The sequence below is a fragment of the Giraffa tippelskirchi genome, chromosome 3 (genome assembly GCF_054371585.1).
Source record: "Giraffa tippelskirchi isolate mGirTip1 chromosome 3, T2T-mGirTip1v1.2.pri, whole genome shotgun sequence".
NCBI lineage: Eukaryota > Metazoa > Chordata > Mammalia > Artiodactyla > Giraffidae > Giraffa > Giraffa tippelskirchi.
The window spans coordinates 142834100-142860705 of NC_137277.1; the positions used below are offsets into that span (position 1 = coordinate 142834100).

General features: G+C 37.9%; 1 protein-coding gene across 1 annotated transcript in view; it reads right to left on the reverse strand.

Annotated features, from left to right (window-relative positions):
• The window catches only part of LOC145540482 (uncharacterized), a 177888-nt gene that overhangs the window by 139837 nt on the left and 11445 nt on the right, over positions 1 to 26606 (reverse strand). Inside the window, exon 3 of the mRNA XM_081574985.1 lies at positions 11765 to 11860. Coding sequence (XP_081431111.1) covers positions 11765 to 11860 — 96 coding nt within the window. The remainder of the gene's footprint in view (positions 1 to 11764; positions 11861 to 26606) is intronic.

A 26606-nucleotide genomic window follows, 5' to 3' on the forward strand; every position in this document is an offset into this window, starting at 1 on the left:
GAAGCTGGAGATTTTGATAAGCTTTTTTTTACCAAGATTTTTTAACTTGATATTTTTCCAAGGCACCCAAAATATTCCTATTGAGCTTTAATCGGATATATGCGAACACAGCAACGTGTCTTGTTTTCTTATATCTATGGCAGCAGCACTGGTTAATCTAGCTGTAAAAAATTAACCAAAAAGAAACTATTGGACTGTGAGAATCCCATAGTTGACAGATCATTGGTCTTTCTCTTTAAAATAAAAGTCTATGCCATATGTTTACAAAAGATGAGAAATGTTGGAGAAAATTAATTTCCTTAGGGCATAATGCTGCATACAGCCCTTCAGAGAGAGAGGTCTCTGGCATTTTCTGTAAGGACTTAGTACAAGAAACAGTGTAGTATTGGATCTACACAGTCTTTGGCTGAGAAAAACAAAGATGATTTCCTCTGGTCCCTATTTTAGTTTTACCCTTTGAACTTTCAACAGTTTATTTATTATTGTTGTTATTATTTTTAATTGGGCACAGATTGTTTCAGGAATCATCTTGGTTCCCTTTTTTGAAGCACTTTTTTTACAAACAAAACAAAGCAAAACATTTGTTGAGACTGCTTTCTAAAGGGCTCCACCTCCACCACCTGTCACTGTACTGGGGGCTGCAACGTGGACAGCACCCCTCACTTCTAAGTTCAACTGCAGATTGGATGGTGAAGGGCAGAAGCTGAGGACGTGGAAGTGCAGATTTGGAGGTAGGTGACAATATAGTATTTCAACATAAAAATTCCCACGTTCCAGATCAGTGATAAATTTTGATACACCTGGAGAAACAAAACTAATCTACCAAATGTAATTCTTTCAGAAGGTTTTTTTCCCCCTTTACATCTAAAATCCTGGGAATTTCACCTCATTGGCCCATCATTTCTAAGTGATTAATCATATGTTGATTATTTGTCACTAGATGGCATCATGCAGTGTTTCTTGACAGCAGTAATTAAGTTGGCAAAGTTGAAGCTTGGGCCATTTTTTGTTATTTTCTTTTTGGTATGAATCTAAGAATCTCAATCAGATCCTGGGTATTTCATCTTTACTGGTTGTGTAGATTTGGCTTTGTAAAATTTGTATATTGTTTGAGATTCTTTTTCCTTGGTGTATCTGCGTGATACGTGCAGCCAGTAACTAATCTTATATAAATAATAAATTAGTTCTTCCTCTAAATTCTCTTCCAAGTCATATACACAAATATTTAGCTAAAGAGACTGCACTAAAATAAATGTCCACACATCTAGGATCTTGATCTAGACATGCAGGTAGGAAAAGCTATGAGAGAAACTTTTTTATCTTAGCCTGGTCAGTTGAAATCTAGTCATGGATAAGCCATACTGATGGAAAAATATGATAATGATCAGTTGATACTTTAAAACTGTGAAACGTATAAAGAAAATATGAGTGATTAAATAAGAAAAATGGTTGTAAATATGAGTTAATGATCACAATCTTTTATTCTCCCACATGTGATAGGTAAGTATGACCATTTTTATTTGTTGTATTCCAATGAACTTTATATTACTAAAGAATGAATTCTGACTTCCATGTTGTAAACAAAACGGGACCAATTTTTCTAAATTATAATTATGACTTAGTAACCTGAAAATTTATAAATAATAACATATAATAAATTGTATTGTCTTGAATAAGACTAACAAAATAGATGACAGATAAAAAGATAATGCCTAATACAGTACTTATTATTCTGAATAGTTGTCTAAAATCTATAATATTGCTTTTATTTTCATTTTCTTATTTACTACTTGAAAAGGCATTTCTGTTTCAATTGTCTTACTTTATTTCGTTCATTCATTAAACAAGCATTCAGCTGAGTACTTATGTTGGGTTAGATACTAGAGATGCAAAATATACACTAAATTTGCCTTCAAAAAGCTTTTAATTTTTTATGTTGTTAAGCATCCATAAAGTAAGTTTCAGAATCAATCAGCGGAGGTTGGGAGGACAGAATGGGAAAGAGAAAGAGAAAGAGAGGGAGAGAGAGAAAGGCAAGTGAGAGAGGAAGAGAGAATACAGAGTCTTAGACTAGGAAACAAGATGTGTGGTCACAGCTCTGCCAGTAACTCATGCTATAATCCTAATCTTCCCTTATTGAGCATCCAAATAAAATAATTTTTCTTGAAGTGCCTTGTAAAATATTTTAAATTTAAAGATTTTTAAGATTTTTAATTTCTCCCTATAAGAATTCCACAATTTTTAAATATCAACTTAAAAATCAGTCTTTTATCCTGCATTTGAGTATTTTCTCCCTTTTCAATTCCTATCTATTCAAAATTCCTACTGCATTAAGAAATTTAAAAAAGCATTAAATGTCCAACTCACCTTGTAAAACAAAAAGTGAACAAACAGAAGCACCATGACCTTGGAAAGAGAAAAAGTGAGGGGCTAAGCTAAATAGCCCTGTGACCACATCAGACTCTGAAACATGGAGACTCTGGGATTACCCCCTTACCCTCTTTTAATGCAATCATTCTTGCTGCTTCTCCTGTTTTTTACATATTAAAAAATGTAATTTTAAGCGAATTCTGTTACAATAACACATGTGAAATAAAGAGAGCTCTTGAGAGTTTCATTCAGATCCTACAACTTCACCCCTTCCACCTTTTGATGGTAGAAAAAAACTAAAGAAGGTTCTAATTGATTACTGGATTATGAAATTTGGTACAACATCCCCTGTTCTTAGACTAATTCAGTAGTTTTGCAAAATGCTCCTTATTTTTCATTAAGGCAGGAAGTATCATATTCTATGCTGGGTAGATCAGAAAACTTTTTTCTACAGGTTGTATGAGAAATAAATACATAAGGAACTCTGTAACTCAATGTATTTAAGACCAGAAAGAAAGATACATAAAATGATCAAGTTCCTAACTGGATCTGAGTTTGCATAGTGACAAGTTTTATCTTAGCTTCCTGGTCCATTATCTGGGGATTTTGTCTTCTATTCTGTACTGTATTTAACTTTTTAATTTTTTAAAATTTATTTTTAATTGGAGGGTAATTGCTTTACAATGTTGTGTTGGTTTCTGCTGTACAATAATGTGAATCAGCTATAAGTATACATATTCTGTAGTGTATTAAGCAGTATTTTTAGTTCAATGATGACTTACCAGTAAAGCAAACTTCTAATTAAGCATCTGAGCTGAAAATGTTCCCTCAATCTGTTATGTAATATTTGTTTGAAAGAGTCTTATTTAGTTAGGAAAACAGAAAAAGTGGCTTGGATTCATTTACCTGTAAAAAATGTATGCCTATCCTTATTTTGAATGATTCGATTTGTTTTAGAGTATTTGTTTACCGTCAGACATGGTCTAGGAGAAAATTTGAAAGGTTGGAAATGAAAGTTTAGAAATTAAAACATCCACTTACCACATTATTTCTTTCTTGGCTTTACCTTTATTTTTTAGGTTTATGACATTTTCAACTTTGTTTAAACTATTATTTCAAGCCAACAAGTGTTGTAAGAATGACAATATTTGTGCACAAGGAACCTAGGAAATGGAATTCTACTTCACTAGTTATAGAGTCTGTAGCTCTTAAGGCTTTTACCATCAGTATATTTAGGTAAAATGATGGTCTTTATCATGAAAGTATATGCACCCACATTTAGCCATAGACAAAACTTCCTGGAAGGAAGCAAAGATTTTTTTTTTTTTTTAAGAAATTATTTTGGGAAAGTGTGCTGAAGCTATTCTCTAAAAATAAAATGGTATTTCATCAGTACTGGTCATTTTTTAGCCACATATGACAAATGATCACAGATGCTCATAAAACTCTAAAAGAAACTGAATGTTGTTCTCCTCTGAAATGGCAAATATCTTTCTTTAACTGCATTTTAAAACAAAAACAAACTTTACCACACTGATTGAAGTTAATGCAGGAAATCATATGTTCCCACCCAAAGTTCCTGCATTCACAATGTCCTCATGGGGAAGAAGGTTCAAGATGTTTTTAAGAACAGAACTTTCATGTTTCTCCCTGTTAACAATGGCACTTCCTGTTTTGATCTCTAACCGTAGTAGGATATCAAACAAGTAGGATAATGGACTTCTCCTTTTTACACAGTGAAGAGCATTTACTCCCTCTCACAATGTGCGTCGTTCAAAGTGAACATTAGGACTACCCAATTCTCCTGATGTTCTAGACACTGATTTAGTCTCCCAACAAGGGTTGTGATTTTCAATAATTTATAGTTATCCAGTCATGAGACTGGTATTGAAGTCAACAAAATGGGTGATATTCCTCCTCTCAAAAATATATAAAGCTACATATTGCTTCTAAATGACTCCAGTGTCTTACTGAAAGCTACTAAAACCCTTTAACAGGTTCAGGACTCAGTGATTGCCTTCTTTTAAACCACCTTCTTTCAAAAAAAAGAGAGAAAGAAAGTGGAGAGAAAAGGAAAGAAAGAAAGGAAAGAGGGAAGAGAGGAAGGAAGGAAAGGAAGAAGGAAGGAAGGAAAGTTTGAGGAAAGAAAAAAGAAAAGAAGGAAGGGAGAAAGGGAAGGAAGGAGGAAAGAAGGAAGAAAAGAAAAAAATTAGAGTGAAAAGATCATCTCCTCAAAGTGAAAAAGAAACTATACTTGCAAGATTCAGTACTCTGAGTACCTGTTGCTTCCCCTCCTCCCCAAAAAATTTTAAAGCAAATTAAATTCCACTTAGTATAAAAAATGTCATGTTACTTTTTTTGAAGTAGATACAGATGACAGAAATGCTAAAGATGTAAGTGTATAAAAATAGAGTTGCCATATAATCCTGCAATTCTAATCCTGGGCATATATCTGGACAAAACTATACTTTGAAAAGATACATGCCCACCTATGTTCACAGCAGCACTATTTACAATAAACAAGACATGGAAAAAAACCTAAGTGTCCATCAACAGATGAATGGATAAAGAAGATATGGTATATGTATATACAGTGGAATATTACTCAACCATAAAAAGAATGAAATAATGCCATTTGCAACTATATGGATACACAGAGATTATCATACTAAGAAAAGTAAGTCAGAAAGAGAAAGATAGGACTTCTCTAGTGGTGCAGTGATAAGACTCTGTGCTTCCAGTGCAGGGAGCACGAATTTGATCCTTGGTCCGAGAACTAAGATCCTATATGCTGTGTGGAGTGGCCAAAAAAAAAGTAAGAAAGAGAAAAACAAATATTGTATGAGATCACTTATATGTGGAACCTAAAATATGACACAAATGAACTTAACTACGAAACAGATTCATAGACATAAAGAACAGACTTGTGGTAGTCAGAGGGGGAGAGAGTAGGGGAGGATTGGATTGGGAGTTTGGGATTAGCAAATGCAAACTCTTATATTCAGAAAGGAAAAACAACAAGGGCCTACTGTATAGCACAGGGAACTATAGTCAATGTCCTCTAATAAACTAAAATGGAAAAGGATATGAAAAAATGATGTCAGGCATCAAATAACAAAAGCATTTTAGAAGGTAATATTCTGTCTTTTTAAATAGTGCTATATATTGAAAGAGGAAACTATTTTAAGTGGAAAAGCTCAGCAACTATCCTATTTTCTGTGTTATTGTGAGGATGACAGTTTATTAGAAGTGAGAAGATATTTTCTTGAAAAAAAACAAAACTTATCTCAGAATTAGTCCTTTAATTCTTGAGGGAAGTTATATATTTTTATGCCACAGAAAAGTGATTTGTTGACTTTCCCACCAAATCTTTCCCAAATTCTTTAAGACCTTCTCTGAATATAAATACATATACTACTAAATATATGTATACAATTTAAATGATATATGCATGGGTATAAATGTTTTAGAAAGGCTTATATGACTGCTTTCTTTACAATATTCCAGTAATTGGGATAAATGCAGTAAAATTAAATTCCTTCAGGCATTTATTATTATCATTAATTATTTTTTATGGTTTTTAAAAAATAAGAAACTCATATGTTTCAGATGCAAATTCCAGATTGTTTTGCATACCAAATGATACTAAAACAGTAAAGCATTTGCTAAAGCAGAAGATAAGCAAAGCACCCTTAAAAGATGCTATTGGTACAGCTAATAGCAAAGTTGTTAAGACTGCTAATCCCATTTGGAAATCTATGCAACTTGATGAGCAGATGTGCAGAGATATTAGTGGGAGATCTGAGAAAACCAACAATAATTAGAGAAGTCATTTTTTTAGCAGAATGCATTATAGAGCAAAAATAAGTTTTAGATGCAGAAGACTGTCTGACACAATAAATTGATTAGATTTTCTTGACTAATATTCCTGTAAATGTATAAAACTGAAACAGAAATGGTAACTGTCAAAAACCAAAGTTTTACCCCTCTTCCATATAACAATAAATACTTGGTAAAAATAACTTTTCTGTGAAAATGATCACCAGTACAAACTTTCCTTATAACATATTTTCCATTAAGTAAGCAAATGATAAATTATCTGATACTCTTGATTCATTATCAGTATCAATCAGGTCAGGGAATTAGAAAATAGATAATTTTGTGTTGCTTGTGCTACTGTTTTTATTTATTTATTTAATGAAATACAACTGACATACAACATTATGTTAGTTTCAGGTGTGCAACATAGTGATCCAACAATCAAATACATTACTAAATGATCACAACAAAAAAGTCCAGTAACTACCTGTCACAGTACAAAATTACTACAGTATTATTGACTCTATTCCCTGTACTTACCTTATACTTGCGACTTATTTGTTTTATAGCTGAAAGTCTGTATCTCTTAATCCCCTTCAGCTATTTCACCCACCCTCCCCAACTCCTCCTCCCACCCTGGAATCACCAGTTTGCTCTCAGTATCTATGTCTGTTTCTGTTTTGTTTGTTTATTTATTTTTCAGATTCCACATATAAGTGAGATCATACAGTACTTGTCTTTGTCTAACTTATTTCCCTTAGCATAGGGCCCTCTAGGTCCATCTATGTTGTCACAAATGGCACAATTCATTATTTAGGGCTGAGTAATAGATACTTTTTTAAAACATTAATAAATAAGATATACACTGTGGCCATGGTAATCCTTCCAATTCAAGGAGACACTGGACATCTAGGATTGCTTTTGTCTCTAAAAATTAATTGCTCAGCAGGCACAGTTTTAGATAGTGAGTGCTTCAGAGCAGGAACTAAGGAGTCAGTCTGTATTTTAATTATGATATGGTACTACAAACTTACTCCCAGAGCAAACTGTAGTTTTCTCCTTCTTAAACTTAGATGGTAACAGCCCCCACTTGGTAGGGTTGTTCAGAGAATTAGCTGAGATAATTCATGGTTAGTGCAAAGCCTGGGCCACAGTAGACATGTTATTATCAGTTCCAATAGCATTGTTGCTGATTATGATGATGATGACATATATTCTACAAAGATTCTGAACTTCTTCCTGAGGTTTTCGTTTTACCTGAGACTAAAAAATAAATCTCCCCCTGCCTCACCCCTTCATGTCCTTAAGAACTTAATACCTACACAGAAGTAAAAAGTAAGGATTCCATTCTCCGGTTCCTGGCACCTTCACACATCAGTAGTGTGTACTTAAGGAGTATCCAGACACGAAGAAAGAAAAGACCATTCCTGAACATGTGGGAACCACACTTGAAGGGTGGAACCCACAGAACCAGCACTGTCTTCTTAGATTTGTTCACTTTGCAGTGAAAACAGCATGCCAAAGTCTTGAGACTGGTCACTTCAAAGGTGTAAATATTGAGGTGGGATATATCACAAATACAAAGACAAAGTCCTGTAGAGTTTCATAAAATTATAAAGTGGAGTTTGGAAGTATCTGTGCTGAGGAAAACAAAGAGAATTAACTAGCTATAAAAATCACAAAAGCTTGAATATGCAGTGGAGTAGGATTGATGGGGAGCTATTGTTATACTATTTAGGAACCTCAAACTCCTCCCAAAAGACCTTCTCAGGAAAACTTTAGACTGAGGCAGGCTGAGACAGTTTTGACCAACCTAAAAGAGAAAGAAGAAAATTTATTTAAGGTAGAGCAAAATTGCCTCCTTTCTTTTTGCACCTAGAACATCTTGAAAAGCTGTTGCCAGGGTAAGTTTTGTGTTCAACCCACTCCACGTTTAAGACATTACCAAGGACTTCCCTGGTGGCTCAGATGGTAAGGAATCTGCCCGCAATGTGGAAGACCCAGGTTCGATCCCTGGGTCAAAAAGACCCCCTGGAGGAGGAAATGGCAACCCACTCCAGTATTCTTTGCTGGAGAATCCCATGAACAGGGGCGCCTAGCAGGCTACAGTCCAAGGGGTTGCAGAGTTGGACTCGACTGAGCAACTGACCTAAGGCCTTGAAAGGATAATAACCCTCTGTAACCTGCTTGCGTATTTCCTTACTATTTAAAACTTTAAATTTGATGTCGTGGGGTATGGTGCTCAACCAAGATTCGGCGATGGCAGAGTACTTCCAGGGTATTAGTAAAATATTTTGTTGAAGATATAAATCTGAATTTCTACTTATTAGAAACTGACTATCCAAGGAGAAATTTTGCCACCTTTTATTTTGAGATTCTTATACTTTGTTCCTTTTCTCTTCCAATCTTCTTTCTCATGTTCTTAACAGAGTAGCAAATCCAGGAAATATTAACTATAGTGAATGTTACCAAGTCCAAGCTCTCTCTGCTGGTCACTTGAGAGGCCAATAAATCCCATGGATGAGGTGTTGAAGTAAGGGATATGACTTTATCTGGAAAGCCAACTGACTGAAAAGATGGCAGACTAATGTCTCAAAGTAACCATCTTGTTGAAGCCTGGGTGCCAGGTTCTTTCATGGATTGGACATAGGGAGAGGCAAGGAAACAAAGTAAAAAGACCATATAATTCTTGCAAATATGTCCTAGAAGGGCAAGTCTCAGTCAGGGGTATGTGTTAGTTTTCTCCCCTTATAGTCATTCACAGGTGGGCAGAGTCAGATTATCTTCCTGTGAGCTAAACAAAGCACTTTAGTTTAAGATCAGGCAGAGGGGACAGGATTCTCTGAGGCAGGCCATTGTGTATGATTGTAATAACAAAAATGGCAAAAACAGGGCTAAAGCCTTAGCCTGGAGTCAAAATTAACTCTTCCCAGTTACATGAAATTTAGCACATAGAAAGTTAAATTATTGATGTTTGTTGTATACACAGGGAATTATTTCATTTGAAGCTTTAAACTGTTTGATTTGTGTTTTTTAAAGGAGGTTATAAGGAATAATAAAACTCAAGTGACTAGTTCTTTGCATCTTTCTAAACAGTTTAAGTGTTCATCTAGGTATTAATGAATCAATAATATAGTCCTACTGTAATTATAATTTTGAAGAACCAAATAACACTAAGATTACAAATTTGATTTTGAAACTGGTCTCATGTTGGGTCTTGAACCTAGATAGAATTGGAACCCAGCCAAAATTCAGACTGAAACTTGAACCACTGACTTTCAGTTGAAATTGTACACCTGGTCTCAGGACTTAATGAAGCTCAGGTTCTTTGTCTCAGTGCAGAAAGAATTCAGAGAGGAAAAGCGCTAGGTAAGAAGTAGGTTTTTTGAGAGAGATACACACTCCATAGACAGAATGTGGATCATCCTCTCAGAAGGCAAGAAGCCTTGGAAGATACACATTCCATAAACAGGGGCCCTGAAATATGAGGTGGTTAGTTTTTTGTTGTTGTTGTTGTTCAGTTGCTAAGTTGTGTCTGACTCTTTGAGATCCCATGGACTACAGCACGCCAGGCTTCCCTGTCCTCCTCTATCTCCTGGAGTTTTCCTCAAGTTCATGTCCATTGAGTCAGTGATGCTAGTTCATTTTTATGAGCTGAGTAATTTCATAGGCTAATGAGTGAGAGGATTATTCCAACTATTTGGGGAGAAGGGGTGGGGATTTCCAGGAATTGACCACTGCCCAATTTTTGGCCTTTTATGGTTGGCCTTGGAGCTCTCACGGACAAAGAAGCCTGGACTGGTGCAATTCATGGGATCGCAACAAGTTGGACGTGACTGAGTGACTGAACTGAACTGAACTTGGAGCTATCATAGTGCCTGTGGGTGTGTCATTTAGCATATGCTAGTGTTCTACAGTGAAAGTATAATAATAATCAAGGTCTATTGGAAGTCAAACCTTCTGTCATCTTGGGTCTAATCGATTTCATCCTCAAACAGTTATATTATTCTTTCAAAGATTGTGCCCTGCCCCCTTCCCTCCTGTCTCTCAAGATTTCCTTCAATTCTGAGATTCTAGGATGATGTAGAAGATTGGATGTATAACACAGTTATCAGGCAATATCATATAATGTATTGTGCAAAAGTGCAGAAGAATTCATGTGTGTGTGTGTGTGTACTTTGCTTCATCTGAGAGGAAAATTTCTTCTTTTATCTACTTAGTTATGTGGCTGGCCTAAGAATTAAACTGACATAAGACAGATTAATAGAAGAAAAACATACACATTTATTTAATTTTTTTTTTTTTACATTTATAGGAGTCTTCAGATGGAAAATAAAGACCTGAAAAAGCTATCAGGCCCCAAAGCTTATATGCCTTTTTACACAAAAAAACAACAAATTGTGGGGCTTGGTCTAGGGCAGTAAGTTGTGGAACAGTGACTAGAAATTAAATGAAATTAGTGGAAGATAAAGGTTATTAGGAAGCATGTACAGGTCCAACTCAGCCATAACTCCCAGTCCAGTGATAAAAATGTTCTATTCCTGATAAAGGGAAGGCTCCTTTCTCATTGGAAATTTTGCAAACTGCTTTTAGGTAGAAAGGGGGAGGTCCAACAGTCTTCATACATCTGCTGTTTCTCAAGTACTTTCAGCTCAAAATAATCAATATGCCAAAGTGGCATATTTGGGGCTGGATATTCTGAATCCCTTCACCTGATAAACTTTTCAAATCAAGAAAAAGGAAACAACAACAAAATCTTTTAAATTCTTACTATGAAATAATTTTGAATCCACAGATAGTGGTGCATATGTATGCTGATTGTTCGTAACATCATGGTAATTTGCACAGCAAACACACCACAATCCTTCAGTTAATAGCCAGATAAATAGACTGAGGCTTGTGTGTAATTTAGTCAGCAAATAAGCAATTTGATCAGCAAAGATTTTCAGGCTGATCAGAAAATTGTTAAATCAGTGAGATATGTAAAATTGTAATGAAAAAGGTGTACTGCTGGCATGACTTATCTCTTTGAATTGATCATTAATCCCAAAATACTTAAATGATGTGATGAGAGAATATAGTCAGAAAAATCAAGGGACAAATCTAAACAGTAAAAAATTTTCCTGTTCTAAGCCAATCAATTAGAAGGTGTGATTTGATTTGCCAAACACTTACGAACTAATGAAATGGAATAGTAAATGAACATCAAGTTTGGAAAGAACAGACAATGGAAAAAAATGCAGATAAATTTCCGTATAATGTAAAATATACTCATTAAAATATTTTCAAAGCATGTGCAATTTTTATGATGCGGACATTAAAAGTGGAATAATCAAAAATAATACAAATATGAATTGTATAATACAAAGACTACGATAAGGTTATTACACAGTTTATGTGTTTCCTGGGAACTAATATTGAATTCAGAAGATGTGTAACAGTTTTTCAATTCCTGCCTTATATAAATATTTTTTGCTAGAATTGCTTTGTGCTCTTCAGATAATTTTTTGTATGTTGCACCTTCAGATTAGCTGTGCCAAGAGTACAATTTTAAAAATAAAAGAAAATTACTTACAGGCCCAGACAGATCTGTGGGTGTTTTGGGTCAATGCCAGCTGCAAAGTGTATGGAGGTGTCTGCTCCCTGGGATGGAAGCTCAGACTCCAGGCTCCTGGAAAGGTCAAAATGTGAATTAACTCATGTGGATGCAAACCCTTTGTCAACTTGAAACATCCTCAGCTCCCAAATGTAGGAGGCCAATCCCAAGTTTAGATTTTTGAAAACCTCTCTTAGAAAATACGTGATTTAGAAGGTTAAAACCTTGGGACTTCCCTAGTGGTCCGGTGGCTAGGACTCTGTATTCCCAGTGCAGGGGGTCTGGGTTTGATCCCTGGTCAGGAAACTGGATCCTTCATGCCACAACTAAGACCTGGTGCAGACAAGTAAATAAATTAAATAAACAAAAATAAAATATATTTTAAAAAGAAGATTAAAATATTGAGAAATAGTGTCCAGAAATAGAGGTCAGGAAGAGCCTTACAGAAGCACTGAGGGTTATTATACCATCCATAGAAACAAAGCAATGACATGAGCAGACTAAATAAACCTAATATCTGTGCCACATCAATAATGATGGATATTTATAGAGTTTCAAAGTCTCAGTTCTACCGAAATTCAATGAGGTTGCCATGTTCCAGATAATGTGAAACTTGAGTTTTGTTTTCTTCTATTGGCATGAGTGGTGGTGGCTTGTCTTAGCATCTCTGGTCCCTGATCCCAATCCTCAAGTTGCTTTGTCATAAAATAATTTTAAGAATTAAAAAATTTTAGGTTTTAGATTGTTCTTAGTTAACCTACTCAATACAGCCAAGTAGGCTATTTCTTCAGTCAGTCAGTTTAGTCGCTCCGTTTGGTCCAACTCTTTGAGACCCCATGGACTGTAGCACACCAGGCCTCCCTGTCCATCACCAGCTCCCAGAGCTTGCTCAAACTCACGTCCAATGAATCGGTGATACCATTAAGCCATCTCATCCTCTGTCGTCCCCTTCTTCTCCCACATTCAATCTTTCCCAGCATCAGGTTCTTTTCTAATCAGTCAGTTCTTCACAACAGGTGGCCAATCAGCATCAGTGCTTCCAATTAATATTCAGGACTGATTTCCTTTAGGATGGACTGGTTTGATCCCCTTACAGTCCAAGGGACTCTCAAGAGTTTTCTCCAACACCACAGTTCAAAGCCACCAATTCATTGGCACTCAGCTTTATCTATGGTCCAACTCTCACATCCTTACATGACTACTGGAAAAACCATACCTTTGACTAGATGGAGCTTTGTTGGCAAAGTAATGTCTCTGCTTTTTAGTATGCTGTCTAGGTTGGTCATAGCCTTTCTTCAAAGGAGCAAGGGTTTTGTAATTTCAAGGCTGTAGTCACCATCTGCAGATATTTTGGAGCCCAAAAAACAAAAAGTCTCTCACTGTTTCCATTGTTTCCCCATCTATTTGCCATTAAGTGATGGGACCAGATGCCATGATCTTCCTTTTTTGAATGTTGAGGTTTAAGCTAGCTTTTTCACTCTCCTCTTTCACTTTAATCAAGAAGCTCTTCAGTTCCTCTTTGCTTTCTGCCATGAGGGTGGTGTCATCTGCATATCTGAGGTTATTGATATTTCTCCCAGCAATCTTGATTCCAGCTTGTGCTTCATCCAGCCCAACATTTCACATGATGTACTCTACATATAAGTTAAATAAGCAAGGTGACAATATACAGCCTTGATGTACTCCTTTCCCAATTTGGAACCAGTCTGTTGTTCCATGTCCTATTCTAACTGTTGCTTCTTGACCTCCCTACAGATTTCTCAGGAGGCAGGTGAGGTATCTGGTATTCCCATCTCTTTAAGAATTTTCCACAGTTTGTTGTGATCAACACAAAGGCTTTGACATAGTCAATAAAGCAGAAGTTTTTCTGCAACTCTTGCTTTTTCTATGATCCAATGGATATTGGCAATTTGATCTCTGGTTCCTCTGCTTTTTTAAAATCCAGCTTGAACATCTGGAAGTTCTCGGTTCACATACTGTTGAAGCCTCACTTGGAGAATTTTGAGCATTACTTTGCTAGTGTGTGAGATGAGTGCAATTGTGCTGTAGTTTGAACATTCTTTGGCATTGCCTTTCTTTGGGATTGGAATGAAAACTGACCATTTCCAGTCCTGTGGCCACTGCTGAGTTTTCCAAATTTCCTGGCATATTGAGTGCAGCACTTTAACAGCATCATCTTTTAGGACATGAAATAGCTCAGCTGGAATTTCATTACCTCCACTAACTTTGTTTGTAGTGATGCTTCCTAAGGCCATCTTGACTTTGGACTCCAAGACGTCTGTCTCTAGGTGAGTGATCACTCCATCATGGTTATCTGGTCATTAAGATCTTTTTTGTATAGTTCTTCTGTGTATTCTTGCCACCTCCTCTTAATATCTTCTGCTTCTTTTAGGTCCATACCTTTTCTGTCTTTTCTTGTGTCCATCTTTTCATGAAATGGTCCCTTGGTGGGCAAGGGAACTCTAGTCTTTCCTATTCTATTGTTTTCCTCTATTTCTTTGCTCTGATCACTGAGGAAGGCTTTCTTATCTGTCCTTGCTCTTCTTTGGAACTCTGCATTCAAATGGGTATATCTTTCCTTTTCTCCTTTGCCTTTAGCTTCTCTTCTTTTCTCAGCTATTTGTAAGGCCTCCTGAGACAACCATTTTGCATTTTTGCCTTTCTTTTTCTTGAGGATGGTCTTGGTCACTGCCTCCTGTACAATGTCATGAACATACATCCATAGTTCTTCAGGCACTCCATCTATCTAACCTAATACCTTGAATCTGTTTGTCACTTTCACTGTATAATCACTGTAAGGGATTTGATTTAGTTCATACCTGAACAGTTTAGTGGCTTTCCCTGCTTTCTTCAATTTAAGTCTGAATTTGGCAATAAGGAGTTCTTAATCTGAGTGCCACATTTAGCTCCCGGTCTTGTTTTTGATGAGTGTATAGAGTTTCTCCATCTTCGGCTACAAAGTATATAATCAATCTGATTTTGGTATTGACCATCTGGTGATGTCCATGTGTACAGTTGTCTCTTGTGTTGTTGAAAGAGGGTGTTTGCTATGACCAGTGCATTCTCTTGGCAAAACTCTGTTAGCCTTTGCTTTGCTTCATTTTGTACTCCAATGCCAAACTTGCCTGTTACTCCAAGTATCTCTTGACTTCCTACTTTTGCATTCCTGTCCCCTATGATGAAAAGTACATGTTTTTTTGGTATTAGTTCTAGAAGGTCTTGTAGCTCATCATAGAACCATTCGACTTCAGCTTTTTCAGCTTTACTGGTTGGAGCATAGACTCGGATTACTGTGATATTGAAAGGTTTGTCTTAGAGATGAACAGAGATCATTCTGTTATTTTTGAGATTGCACCCAAGTACTGCATTTCAAACTCTTTTGTTGACTATGAGGGCTACTCCATTTCTTCTAAAGGACTCTTGCCCAAAGTAGTAGATATAATGCTCATCTGAATTAAATTTGCCTATTCCAATCCGTTTTAACTCACTGATTCCTAAAATGTCGATGTTCACTCTTGCCGTCTCCTGTTTGACCACATCCGATTTACCTTAATTCATTGACGTAACATTCCAAGTTCCTGTGCAATATTGTTCTTTACAGCATTGGACTTTACTTCCATCACAGGTCACATCCACAATTGGGGACTGTTTTCACTTTGACTCTGTCTCTTCATTCTTTCTGGAGTGAGTTTTCCACTCTTCTCCGGTAGCATCCTGGGCATCTACCAACCTAGGGAGTTCATTTTTCAGTGTCCTATATTTTTGCCTTTTCATACGATTAATGGAGTTCTCAAGGCAAGAATACTGAAGTGGTTTGCCATTCCCTTCTCCAGTGGACCATGTTTTGTCAGAACTCTCCACCATGACCTACGCGTCTTGGGTGGACCTACATGGCATGGTTCATAATATCATTGAGTTAGACAAGGCTGTGGTACATGTGATCAGTTTGGTTAGTTTTCTGTGATTGTGGTTTTCATTCTGTCTGCCTGCCGATGAATAAGAATAAGAGGCTTATGGAAGTTTCCTGATGGCTGAGACTGACTGTGGGGGAAACTGGGTCTTGCTCTGATGGGCGGGGCCATGCTCAGTAAATCTTTAATCCAATTTTCTGTTGATGGGCAGGGCTGTGTTCCCTCCCTGTTGTTTGGCCTGAGGCCAAGACTCCTGGACACTCATAGGCAAGTCAGTCAAACCTCCAAAGTCAAAATCCCTGGGGTTTCTCAGTCCCTGTGCCAGATCCTCAGGTTGGAAAATCTGTTGTGGGTCCTAGAACTTTCTATTTCTTAATCCTCTCTAAACCTTATGGTGATTTAGTCTTAAACTCTCCTATTATAGCTTCACACTGATTATTTCACTCCAGTCTCAGTTTTTTCTCTCAGGACACCGTCCAAATACTGCCCAGAGGCCTGGGATTTCTTCTACCTCTTAAGTTTCCTTTCTTTCTACTAACATGCATTCTCTTCAACTCAGTTTTCAATTCTCAAACCCTTTTCCCTCTTTTAAAATTACCGTAAACAGGAGTACTTTTCAGTTTGCAATGGCTAATACTAAAATATTCAGGTTTCAGGAAATAGAGTTGAGAAATAAAGCTGTACATCGTGGAAGTTCCCATAGAATGTCTCAGGTAGGAGAAGCTGTACCCATCAATAAGAAAACAGCCCATGTTTACTGTGAAACACAAACAATTGCGGTTTCAAGGACTGCAGGGCAGATGTGTAAGAAGTGTGCCACAGACACAGCACTCACTGAATGCAGAGCCTGAAGGATGACATGGAGGGAAATGTTAGGGCCACTTGTCAGCAGGTCCCTGGTTGCTGCAATACTTCAGCGGACCAAGATGCATTAAATCCCTAAATTCACTGTTTAGGAATTCACTGTTTGAATCCCTAATTTTCAACACCTGTCTAGAGCTCTAAAATGAAATGTGTGCAGGCTGCCCAGGGTTTCCTAGGTGGTGCTAGTGGTAAAGGAATCCGCCTGCCAATGCAGGAGACAGGAGAGACGCAGGTTTGATCCCTGGCTTGGGAAGATCCCCTGGAGTAGTTCCAGTATTCTTGCTTGGAAAATTCCACGGACAGAGGAGCCTGGTGGGCTACCAGGTCCCATGGACCACAAAGATTTGGACATGACTGAGCACAAGACTTACAGTATTTAGTACTTCATTCTAAAGGCCTTCTAAAAGAGCCAAGGTTAGCATTTCATTCTTGTTTTTTTTTTTTTAATAATAAATTAAACATGAACACTGGCCTAAAAATGAACTGTTTCTGGCTTATCATCTTATTGGCCAAATGCTTTGACTTCTTAGTTACCAGACATTTCTAGATGTGCTAACTGAAGCTTTGAAGTCCAAGCGGACAGGAGAAGGGCAATGTATTGTTTTTGACTGAAAATCTGACTTGTACTCTTCTTTTCTTTTTTGGAGAGGACAACCAATTGTTAAAACATCATCCCCAAGATGAAACCTAATACTATTATATGTTGTGTTGTTTAGTCACTCAGTCATATCTGACTCTTTGCCACCCCATGGACTGTAGCCCTCCTATCTCCTCTGGCCATGGGATTTCCCAGGCAAGAGTACTGGAGTGGGTTGCCATTTCCTTCTCCAGGGTGACAATCTGGTTCGTATACAAATAAAACCAAAACTTGGAGCTGCTGTAATGAGTCAGCTTCCAGACTCTTCTCAAGGTAAAATAGCAACCTTCCAAAGTGGGTCCTTGGTGGGTTTTGTAAAGCTGTGAGGTGGGGTGTGCTCCATTTTATAAAACATAACTCTAGGTTTGTAACCATACTCATCACATTAAAAAGAGGAAAAAGTTAAACAAACAGACAAACAAAAAACCTGAAAAGCCAAGTCAAAACTACCTTCCAAAGCAAATTGCTGATGCCAGGATTTTGGCAGGGCTTCTTTACTTGGCTGCAATCATTCAAGGAAAGTATAGCCTCTTCCCCCATTCTCGTCTCTTCAAAGAAGCCAATTGAAGTAGAAGAATTAGCACCGATCTTCTCCTTATAGGACCCAAAGGACAGGATGGAGCTGTGTAATACAGTGATGGAAATAGGGTGGAACTCTTGTTTCTGTTTTTCAGAAGCTAATCTGAGGGTTGTCATGGTAACTCACCAGGATATAAGACTATTGTCAGCTTCAGGGTACAATTTTGGGCTATATTCTTAAAAGAGGATATGAAGTGCTTACATTAAAAGAGTCAGAAAAAAGTCTTTTAGAAGTGGAACAAAACTGATTTCAGATTTTAGTTTGGACTTTTAAGACAGTAAAAGAAAACAACATAAATATGTTTGGGAGAAAACAACATAAATATGTCAATTGATAAATCTTGCTAAATCTTTGGTGGGGTGGGAGGAAGGTAGCAGAGGGGAAGAGAAGATTCACACGAGGGTAGTAGGACATAAAAGAAAGAATATGAAAGTCAAAAACTTCTGGAGGCACTTGGGAATTTAAATATGCATGTTCTCATAAGAATTGAAGATATAAAGAGGAATTGTGTTCTGCTTTTACCTTCTCTGTTGTCATCCTGGTGTCACATGTGTGGGTGTGTGTTCAGTTGCTAAGTCGTATCTGACTCTTTGTGACCCCATGGACTGCAGCATGCCAGGCTTCCCTGTCCTTCACTATCTCCAGGAATTTGCTCAGATTTATGTTCATTGAGTCAGTGATGCTATCGAACCATCTCATCCTCTGCTGTCCCCCTCTCCTCCTGCCCTCAATCTTTCCCAGCATCAGCGTCTTTTCCAAGAAGTCGGCTCTTTGCATCAGGTGGCTAAAGTATTGGAGCTTCAGCTTCAGCAGCAGTCCTTCCAATGAACATTCAGGGTGGATTTCCACTAGGATTAACTGGTTTGATCTCCTTGCAGCCCAAGGGATTCTCAAGAGTCTTCTCCAGCACCACAATTTGAAAGTATTACTGTGATGTTGAATGGTTTGCCTTGGAAATGAACCGAGATTGTTTGGTTGTTTTTGAGATTGCACCTAACACTGCAGGTGCCTTTTGGACTCTTTTGTTGTCATGTGAGGGCTACTCCATTTCTTCTAAGGGATTCTTGACCACAGTAGAAGATATAATGATCATCTGAATTAAATTCCCCCATTCCTTTCCATTTTAGATCACTGATTCCTAAAATGTCGATATTCACTCTTGCCATCTCCTATTTGACCACATCCAATTTACCTTGATTCACAGACCTAACATTCCAAGTTCCTATGCAATATTGTTCTTTACAGCATTGGACTTTACTTTCACCAGCAGACACATCCACACTTGAGCATCGTTTCTGCTTTGGCCCAGCCACTTCATTCTTTCTCGAGCTATTAGTAATCACCCTCTGCTCTTCCCCAGTAGTATGTTGGACACCTTCCAACCTAGAAAGCTCATCTTCCAGTGTCATATCTTTTTGCCTTTTCCTACTGTTCATGTTCATAAGATTCTTGAGCTAAGAATACTGGAGTAATTTGCCATTCCCTCCTCCAGTGGACCATGTTTTGTCAGAACTCTCTACTATGATTTGTCCCTCTTGGATGGCCCTGCAGGGAATGGCTCATAGCTTCATTGAGTTAGTAAGTTCCTTCACCACAACAAGGCTGTAGTCCATGAAGGGGGTTGTCACTTATGGAAGACTCCATTTCAGTAGATTTGATATTGTTATTTTCCTATATTCTTTTCATTCTGAAACATTGCTTTTATGTATTACTAACTTTATTCAGCTTTTCCCCTTTCCACAGAAAATCATAAATGAAACAAGTTCATATTGCAGCAGTGTACTTTTATAATAATTATTCCTAGTGAAACTATTTAACTATATGGAATTCAGCGACCAATTTTTTTTTTAGTCTCAGTTCGGTTCAGTCGCTCAGTCGTGTCCGACTCTTTGCGACCCCATGGACTGCAGGACGCCAGGCTTCCTTGTCCATCATCAACTCCCAGAGCCTACTCAAACTTGTGTCCATTGTGTTGGTGATGCCATCCAACCACCTCATCCTCTGTCATCCCCTTCTCCTCTTGCCTTCAATCTTTCACAGCATCAGGGTCTTTTCAAATGAGTCGGTTCTTCACAACAGGTGGCCAAAGTATTGGCATTTCAGCTTCAGCATCAATCCTTCCAATGAATATTCAGGACTGATTTCCTTGAGGATTGACTGGCTGGATCTCCTTGCAGTCTCAAAAGTCTTCTCCAACACCACAGTTCTAAAACATCAATTCTTCGGCACTCAGCTTTCTTCATAGTCCAACTCTCACATCCATACATGACTACTGGAAAAACCATAGCTTTGACTAGACAGACCTTTGTTGGTAAAGTAATGTCTCTGCTTTTTAATATGCTGTCTAGGTTGGTCATAGCGTTTCTTCCAAGGAGCAAGTGTCTTTTAATTTCATGGCTGCAGTCACCATCTGCAGTGATTTTGGAGCCCCCCAAAAATAAATTCTCTCACTGTTTCCATTGTTTCCGCATCTATTTGCCATGAAATAATGGGACTTTTTTTTAGTATGGTAGTGCTAAAACCTGCCTCTTTGGTTTCTCAGATTCAACTACCATATCCTTGGAAGAACAGGGCTTTGTATAAACAGACATTGTCTGTTAGCTTTACTGGAGCATTAGCTTTACTTTTAGAAAATTGAGGGGAAAACAGATTATGAATAGAATGCCAAATTCACAACATTTAAGACAAAAGACAGAACTAGAAAAAAATTTCCTATTTGAGTCTGGATAGCTTCACACAACCTGTACCTCCCAGACCTCTCCTGTGATTCTCACTATTAGTACTTTTGGGAAAACTTTGACAACCACATTCAAACAGTCAGTCTTTTGAGGATTCCTGAGGACAAATCTAAGTAGTGCAATGTGCCAGTAGCCCCAAATTACTATTTAATTATTTACATCTGGTTTGGGGCCTTCTGGTTTGTCTTTTTATAGCAGTTCCAAGGCAGAGTGTGGTTTGGTGTGACTTTTAAGCCAGAGGTCAACAAGCTACTCCCCAAATGCTGAATCAGGTCCACCACCTGTTTTTCTACAGTCTACAGGCTCAGAATGATTTTTACATTTTTCCATGGTTAAAAAAATTAAAACAATATTTTATGACATGTGAACATTATGTGAAATTCAAATTTCAGGCTTACAGTTTTTTTGGAACACAGCCACATTCCTTCATTTATGCATTGTCTAGGGCTGCTTTCTTGCCATAAAAGCAAAGTTGAATAGGTGCCACAGAGACCATATGGCCTCAAAGCCTACAATATTCACTATGGATCCTTTCAGAAAATCTTAGCCAACCTCTAATCCAAGTCATGATCTTTACCACTGCCAAGTTGCAACCTGGCTGATTTAAACATAAAACATCAAGCAAATTATATTAATACACTCCACTAATGAAAGTTGTTTTGATAAGAGTTGCTTATCCTGCTATTGAAGCCTAAAAGTACAGAAACCAAATTTCTCAATGGTAGTCAAGAAGAAAAGCTACACAAAGAGAAAACAAGAGATATTGTGACACTTCTAAGTGATCTCTTCCAAAGGAAATGAAAAACTTTTCAATGCTATTTGCTGAGCTTTCCTTTTTCATTTCATGTCAGAAACCAAAATGCCCTAGTTTCAACCCCATGGAAACTGTAGAGACACTCCCACTTAATCAGCAATTTTCTTTCTGAGGAATTAATGATCAGTGTGCACAAGTTCAAACTCTGACCTTATTTGTCAAACTATCTGAGACTGAATGTGCCAAGAAAATGAAAAAAGGAAGGAAGCATTTAGATATATGTCTTCTGAGACTGCATCTTTGATTAGCTGAAGAAGCCATAAGAAAAGCTTTCTGGGCAGATAACCAGCTTGAAGAAAGGTATTTTTTTGAATTAAAAATCTAGTTTTGATTCCATTTTAGCCAAGTCTCTTGTCTAACTCTGAAGTCTGGAGACTGTAGTACTTTTTCATGGGTCCTAGCCAATCTTAAAAAAAAATGAAGAATTGAATACATAATAGTATCATTTGCCTTATTGGAGTGCTTCTCAATTTTCCTGCCAATGCACATATTGGCTGATGTTCATGTGGGGTGTGCTCAAGGTGATACATAATCCCAGGATCTAACACACGCAGACCCTCTTTTTACATTCAGGCTTGTAGAATACAAGAAAATATATGGAAAGTTGTCAATCCACTCATGTATATTTTAAATAAATCTCAGAACATTTACTGCAATTTTAGGACTTGTGAACAACAAATTAGTTGAGACACATCTCACACAAATCAGTCATAACACCTCAGTGGAATTGAAACCATTTGGCATCACTTCAGGGGCTCCAAAGAGCTCCAGTATCATAGTCCTCTATGTCTCAGCACAATACTTTGCCTACAAAGGTCCATCTAGTCAAAGTTATGGTTTTTCCAGTAGTCATGTATGGATGTGAGAGTTGGACCATAAAGAAGGCTGAGCACCAAAGAACTGATGCTTTAGAACTATGGCATTGGAGAAGACTCTTGAGAGTCCCTTGGACTGCAAGGAGATGAAGCCAGTTAATCCTAAAGGAAATGAATCCTGAATATTCATTGAAAGACTGATGCTGAAGCTGAAGCTCCAATACTTTGGCTACCTGATACGAAGAACCAGCTCATTAGAAAAGACCATGATGCTTGGAAAGATTGAAGGCAGGAGGAGAAGGGGATGACAGAGGACAAGATGGTTGGATGGCATCACCAACTCAATGAAGATAAGTCTGAGCAAGCTCTGGGAGTTGGTGAAGGACAGGGAAGCCTGGCATGCTGCAGTCCACAGGGTCGCAAAGTGTCAGACATGACTGAGCAACAATAGTAACAATGTCTCAGCACAGAAAAGAATTCAGTGAAAGGCAAAGTGATAAGAAGTGATTTATTAGAATAGGACACTTTTGAGCCTTACAAGCCAGCAGGTGAGGGGGTGCCGTACCCCAAGAACTTAGTGGGCTACAGTTTTACAATCAAAGGAAAAGTGGGGAGGGGGGAGAAGAACTTCTTTGACTTTCTTGAATAGACATCATGTTTCATCATTAGCTCCTCTTCCAGGTTGGGCAGGGGAGTTTTCTTGTCCCTACATGGTCAAGCTAGATCCACAAATTATGTTTCTTCTGTGTGCAGGGAGCATGTCTTAGGGATCATTAACTTACTGAGCTCACTGGGCAGGATGTGAGGCTCATGCCACCATTTGTTTGACTGTTTGGGGTCATGTCTCATGCTTCTGTTGCATGGTTTTGTTGTTAAACAAGGCTGCTTATTTTTGTAGTTAAGCAAGCTTGCTTTCTTGAGTAATCATTGACTTACAGGGGTCTCCCATACTCTTTCTATTTATAATTGGGATTAACTATATTAACTATTTATAAGTGGGATTCACTATCTAATTACCTACTTTATCTCTTTGCTCTGTCCCTATCAGAATGAGAACTATGTTTAGGCAGTATACCCAAAACATTGGATGGCTTGGACCTTTAGCCTCGGAGTGCATTCTCAGGGCAGCAGTGGAGCTGGGCTCAGTATCGGTGTCATGGCACTTGTGTGAGATGAGGCTCCAGGAAGTCGAGTTTGAACTTCGACTAGTTGAGTCCACACTTAATTTCACTGCTGGCACACTTTACCTCTCAAACTCATTGCCCATCAGTGCAGTGGGCTATTCAGTCCCATTGTACTCAGAATAAATGAGGGATCAACCTTCATCTCCATGCCATCTCCCACAAGCTGTCAAAGGTTCTCAAAATCCTCACAAACTGTTGGAAAAAAGGTTTGGTGACATCAGAATTATTTATTTCTGTGCCTGCTGTGCAGTATTTCAAGCATGTGTTTATTTTCATTAGACATAAAGGACGCTGTTCAAGGTCATAGTGTCTCAGAATCGTTTGCCCTGAAGTATTTAGGACAGCAGGAACATCAGGAATGAGCCGCCCCCAAAATGACTGGATGTGAAAAAAAAATCATTTGGCACATAGTCCCTTCCTTTAAAGAGTTTAAGAAATAGAGAGGAAAGTTCTGCTTTAGTGGATTTAGGCTAAAAGGATTCCTACTTTTAAGGAGAAAACGAAATATCTTCAATCAATACACTGGCTTTAGATGTCCTCTGTTTTGGGCTTCATCAGATTTGAGTAGCAGGACGGATCCGGCAGATCAGCGAGGGAGTGCCAGGCAGCAGTAATATGGCAGGATGCGTTAGGATAATTGTGAATTTGCGGGGAATTTTCACTCCTTAAAGAGTTGCAAGTCTAATTGCCAAAACCAAGGACACAACACTGGTCCTGAAGTAGAAGAAACAAATATTTTGAATATGAATATAGTGGCTGCAGTGTGTTCTGCAGAAACATGATGTCTGCTCTGAATATAAGGTTTATTGTATTAAAGCCCAAGATTTAGTTAATATCAGATCTCTAGATAATGTATTCATACAATGTATGTACAACCTGATTTCTGGAAATGGCCTACACTACTTGGCAGCCACAAACTCAACCCTAAGGCTGTCCACAGAGTCCTGTCCATCTGGTTAGACTTTTCTACTTATGCCCCCTTTCTAGAAACACACAGTCCTTACTTTCTGACTTTGAACAATATCCTTTCTCTTTATTTTTTCTTTTAACTGTCTTAAATATTTTCTATCAAAGTCATTTTTCTCATTTTTTCATTTTTTGTTTGCTTTCCCCATATTACTCAGTAATTATATTACTTCAATTTAACAAGATGAATATGCTGATGCTTTTAAATATCCTCTTTCAAAAGAAGAGAGAGATTTGATAGATTTTCCTAGTGTAAAAATCGATTTAGCAACATGTTGGAAAAAAAAAAAAGCACGTACCATTGATTATACTGGATTTTTTAAGTCATAGTTTCTTTTCTTTTTTTTTTTGCAACTTTATTGAAGTACAAACTACATACAATAAAGTCCAACAATTTTAAGTGTATGTTTAGAGGAGTTTCGATTAATGTATGAAGCCTTGTAACCACTACAGCAATCAACATACAGAACACTTTCATCACTCCCAAAGACTTTCTTCCTGGCCCTCTGAAGTAAACTTCTGAGATTTCTGGATTGGAATTGTAACTGCTTTGTAATTACAAAACCTATAAACTAGACTCATAATTGTATAGTCTACAAAAGTGGTAGGAGAGTTATATTTCTCTTAATTAATGAATCTAAATTAATCTACATAAAATTTGTGCATTATTAATGTCCAGCTCTGCTTTCTGTCACTTCAGTTCTCTAAGAAACTAATACCTTTTTCTTGTTTTTTTATTTTAACTCCCTCCAAGGAAACCTTGATAGAAAATCAGGTCTGGCCAGTTTTGTTAGTTCTTGTCTTAAGTATAACTGCTATCTTTAAAATCATAGAGTCCTGCTTGCTAGTCTGAGGTACTGCTAATTAGGCCAAAACATGTCTTAGCCTGAGAATTTATCTGCATAATTTTAAGTTTTAATATGTAAGAAAGCTAGCCAAGAGAATACTCTGTGTAGATTTTTTTCCCCCTTTGGTTATACCTCTTCAAAGTAATTTAACACAGTTCTTTATAAAAACTTTCTTCTACCTCCCTGAAATATTTCACTTAGACACTGCTATAAGTGTACAAACATTAACCTAACATTCTCTTGTCTTTAGCTCATGGTCTCCTACAATTTTCCCCTCACTGCTGCTGCTGCTACTGCTAAGTCGCTTCACTCACGTCCGACTCTGTGCGACCCCATAGACGGCAGCCCACCAGGCTCCTCTGTCCACAGGATTCTCCAGGCAAGAATACTGGAGTGGGTTGCCATTTCCTTCTCCATTCCCTCACTATTTCTTCTTTATTACTTCCACAGATTACTACAACTCAGGTGGGATTCTTTGTGGCTTGTTTTACAGATAATCAGGAAGAGTGATTCTGCTTTGCAGTGAAGGAAAATTATTCCAAATCCAAAAGCAACTGCTCTGTTTTGAGAGCCTGAGAGGGATGCCACCTGTCACAGCTCTGGGGACTGGCACTGACCCACTGAGGCTGGTTGTGGGGACAGTTTCTGGAAGAAGCAACAGGGGCCCCAGCTAACATTCCCCAGGCTGCTACAGCACCCAGGGCTCCACTCAACTAGGAAACCAGTGAGGACCCTGATCCCTTTGATGTCAAGAGGAAGAAATACACTTTTCCCCTAATAAGTGGGTTATAAATCATGGTGCAAGTCTACAGTCATATGGGCCCCCTATGTCACCTATACTTAGAAATTCAACTGGGGTATTCTGGGATCGTACCTTGAGTCCCTAGTGCCAGCCTGCTTTTGAAGAACCTTTCACTTTTGAGTTGCTTTCATTTTGAGGCTGCACGGGACCACTAACATGTTCTACCTCGAAGCTGAAAAGTCATCCCTTCCTAAAAGGCAGGTGAATGCAATCTGTGCAGGGCACGCTGCTGGACTAGCGTCCTCAGGTGGTAACAGCCTTTGCAAATGTGTATGTGGCTGCTCTGTAGCTACATCTGTGACCACAACCCTAGGGTCATTTTTGGCAAGAAATAATCTGTCCTGGATGTCTCTTGAGATCACCTCTGAATTATGATAGCAGATAAAGGGAAGTTATAGGATGGATAAGTCTGGCAATTATCACAAGCACCATAGAAAAAGGCCATAAACTGTGGAAACCATGTCTGCCCTTTCTTTGGCCTGTTAGCTTAAATTTCCCTTCCTTAGAGAGGTCTTCCTTTGTCAACACATCTAAAGTAGAGTCCCATTTCTTTTCTTCTTACAAGTGACAATGACTGGATTTGTGTGTTTGTCTTAAGAATGTTTTCAACTATCTCTGTGAGGTGTTCACAATCTCCAAAAACAAAGCCATTACTTGATACA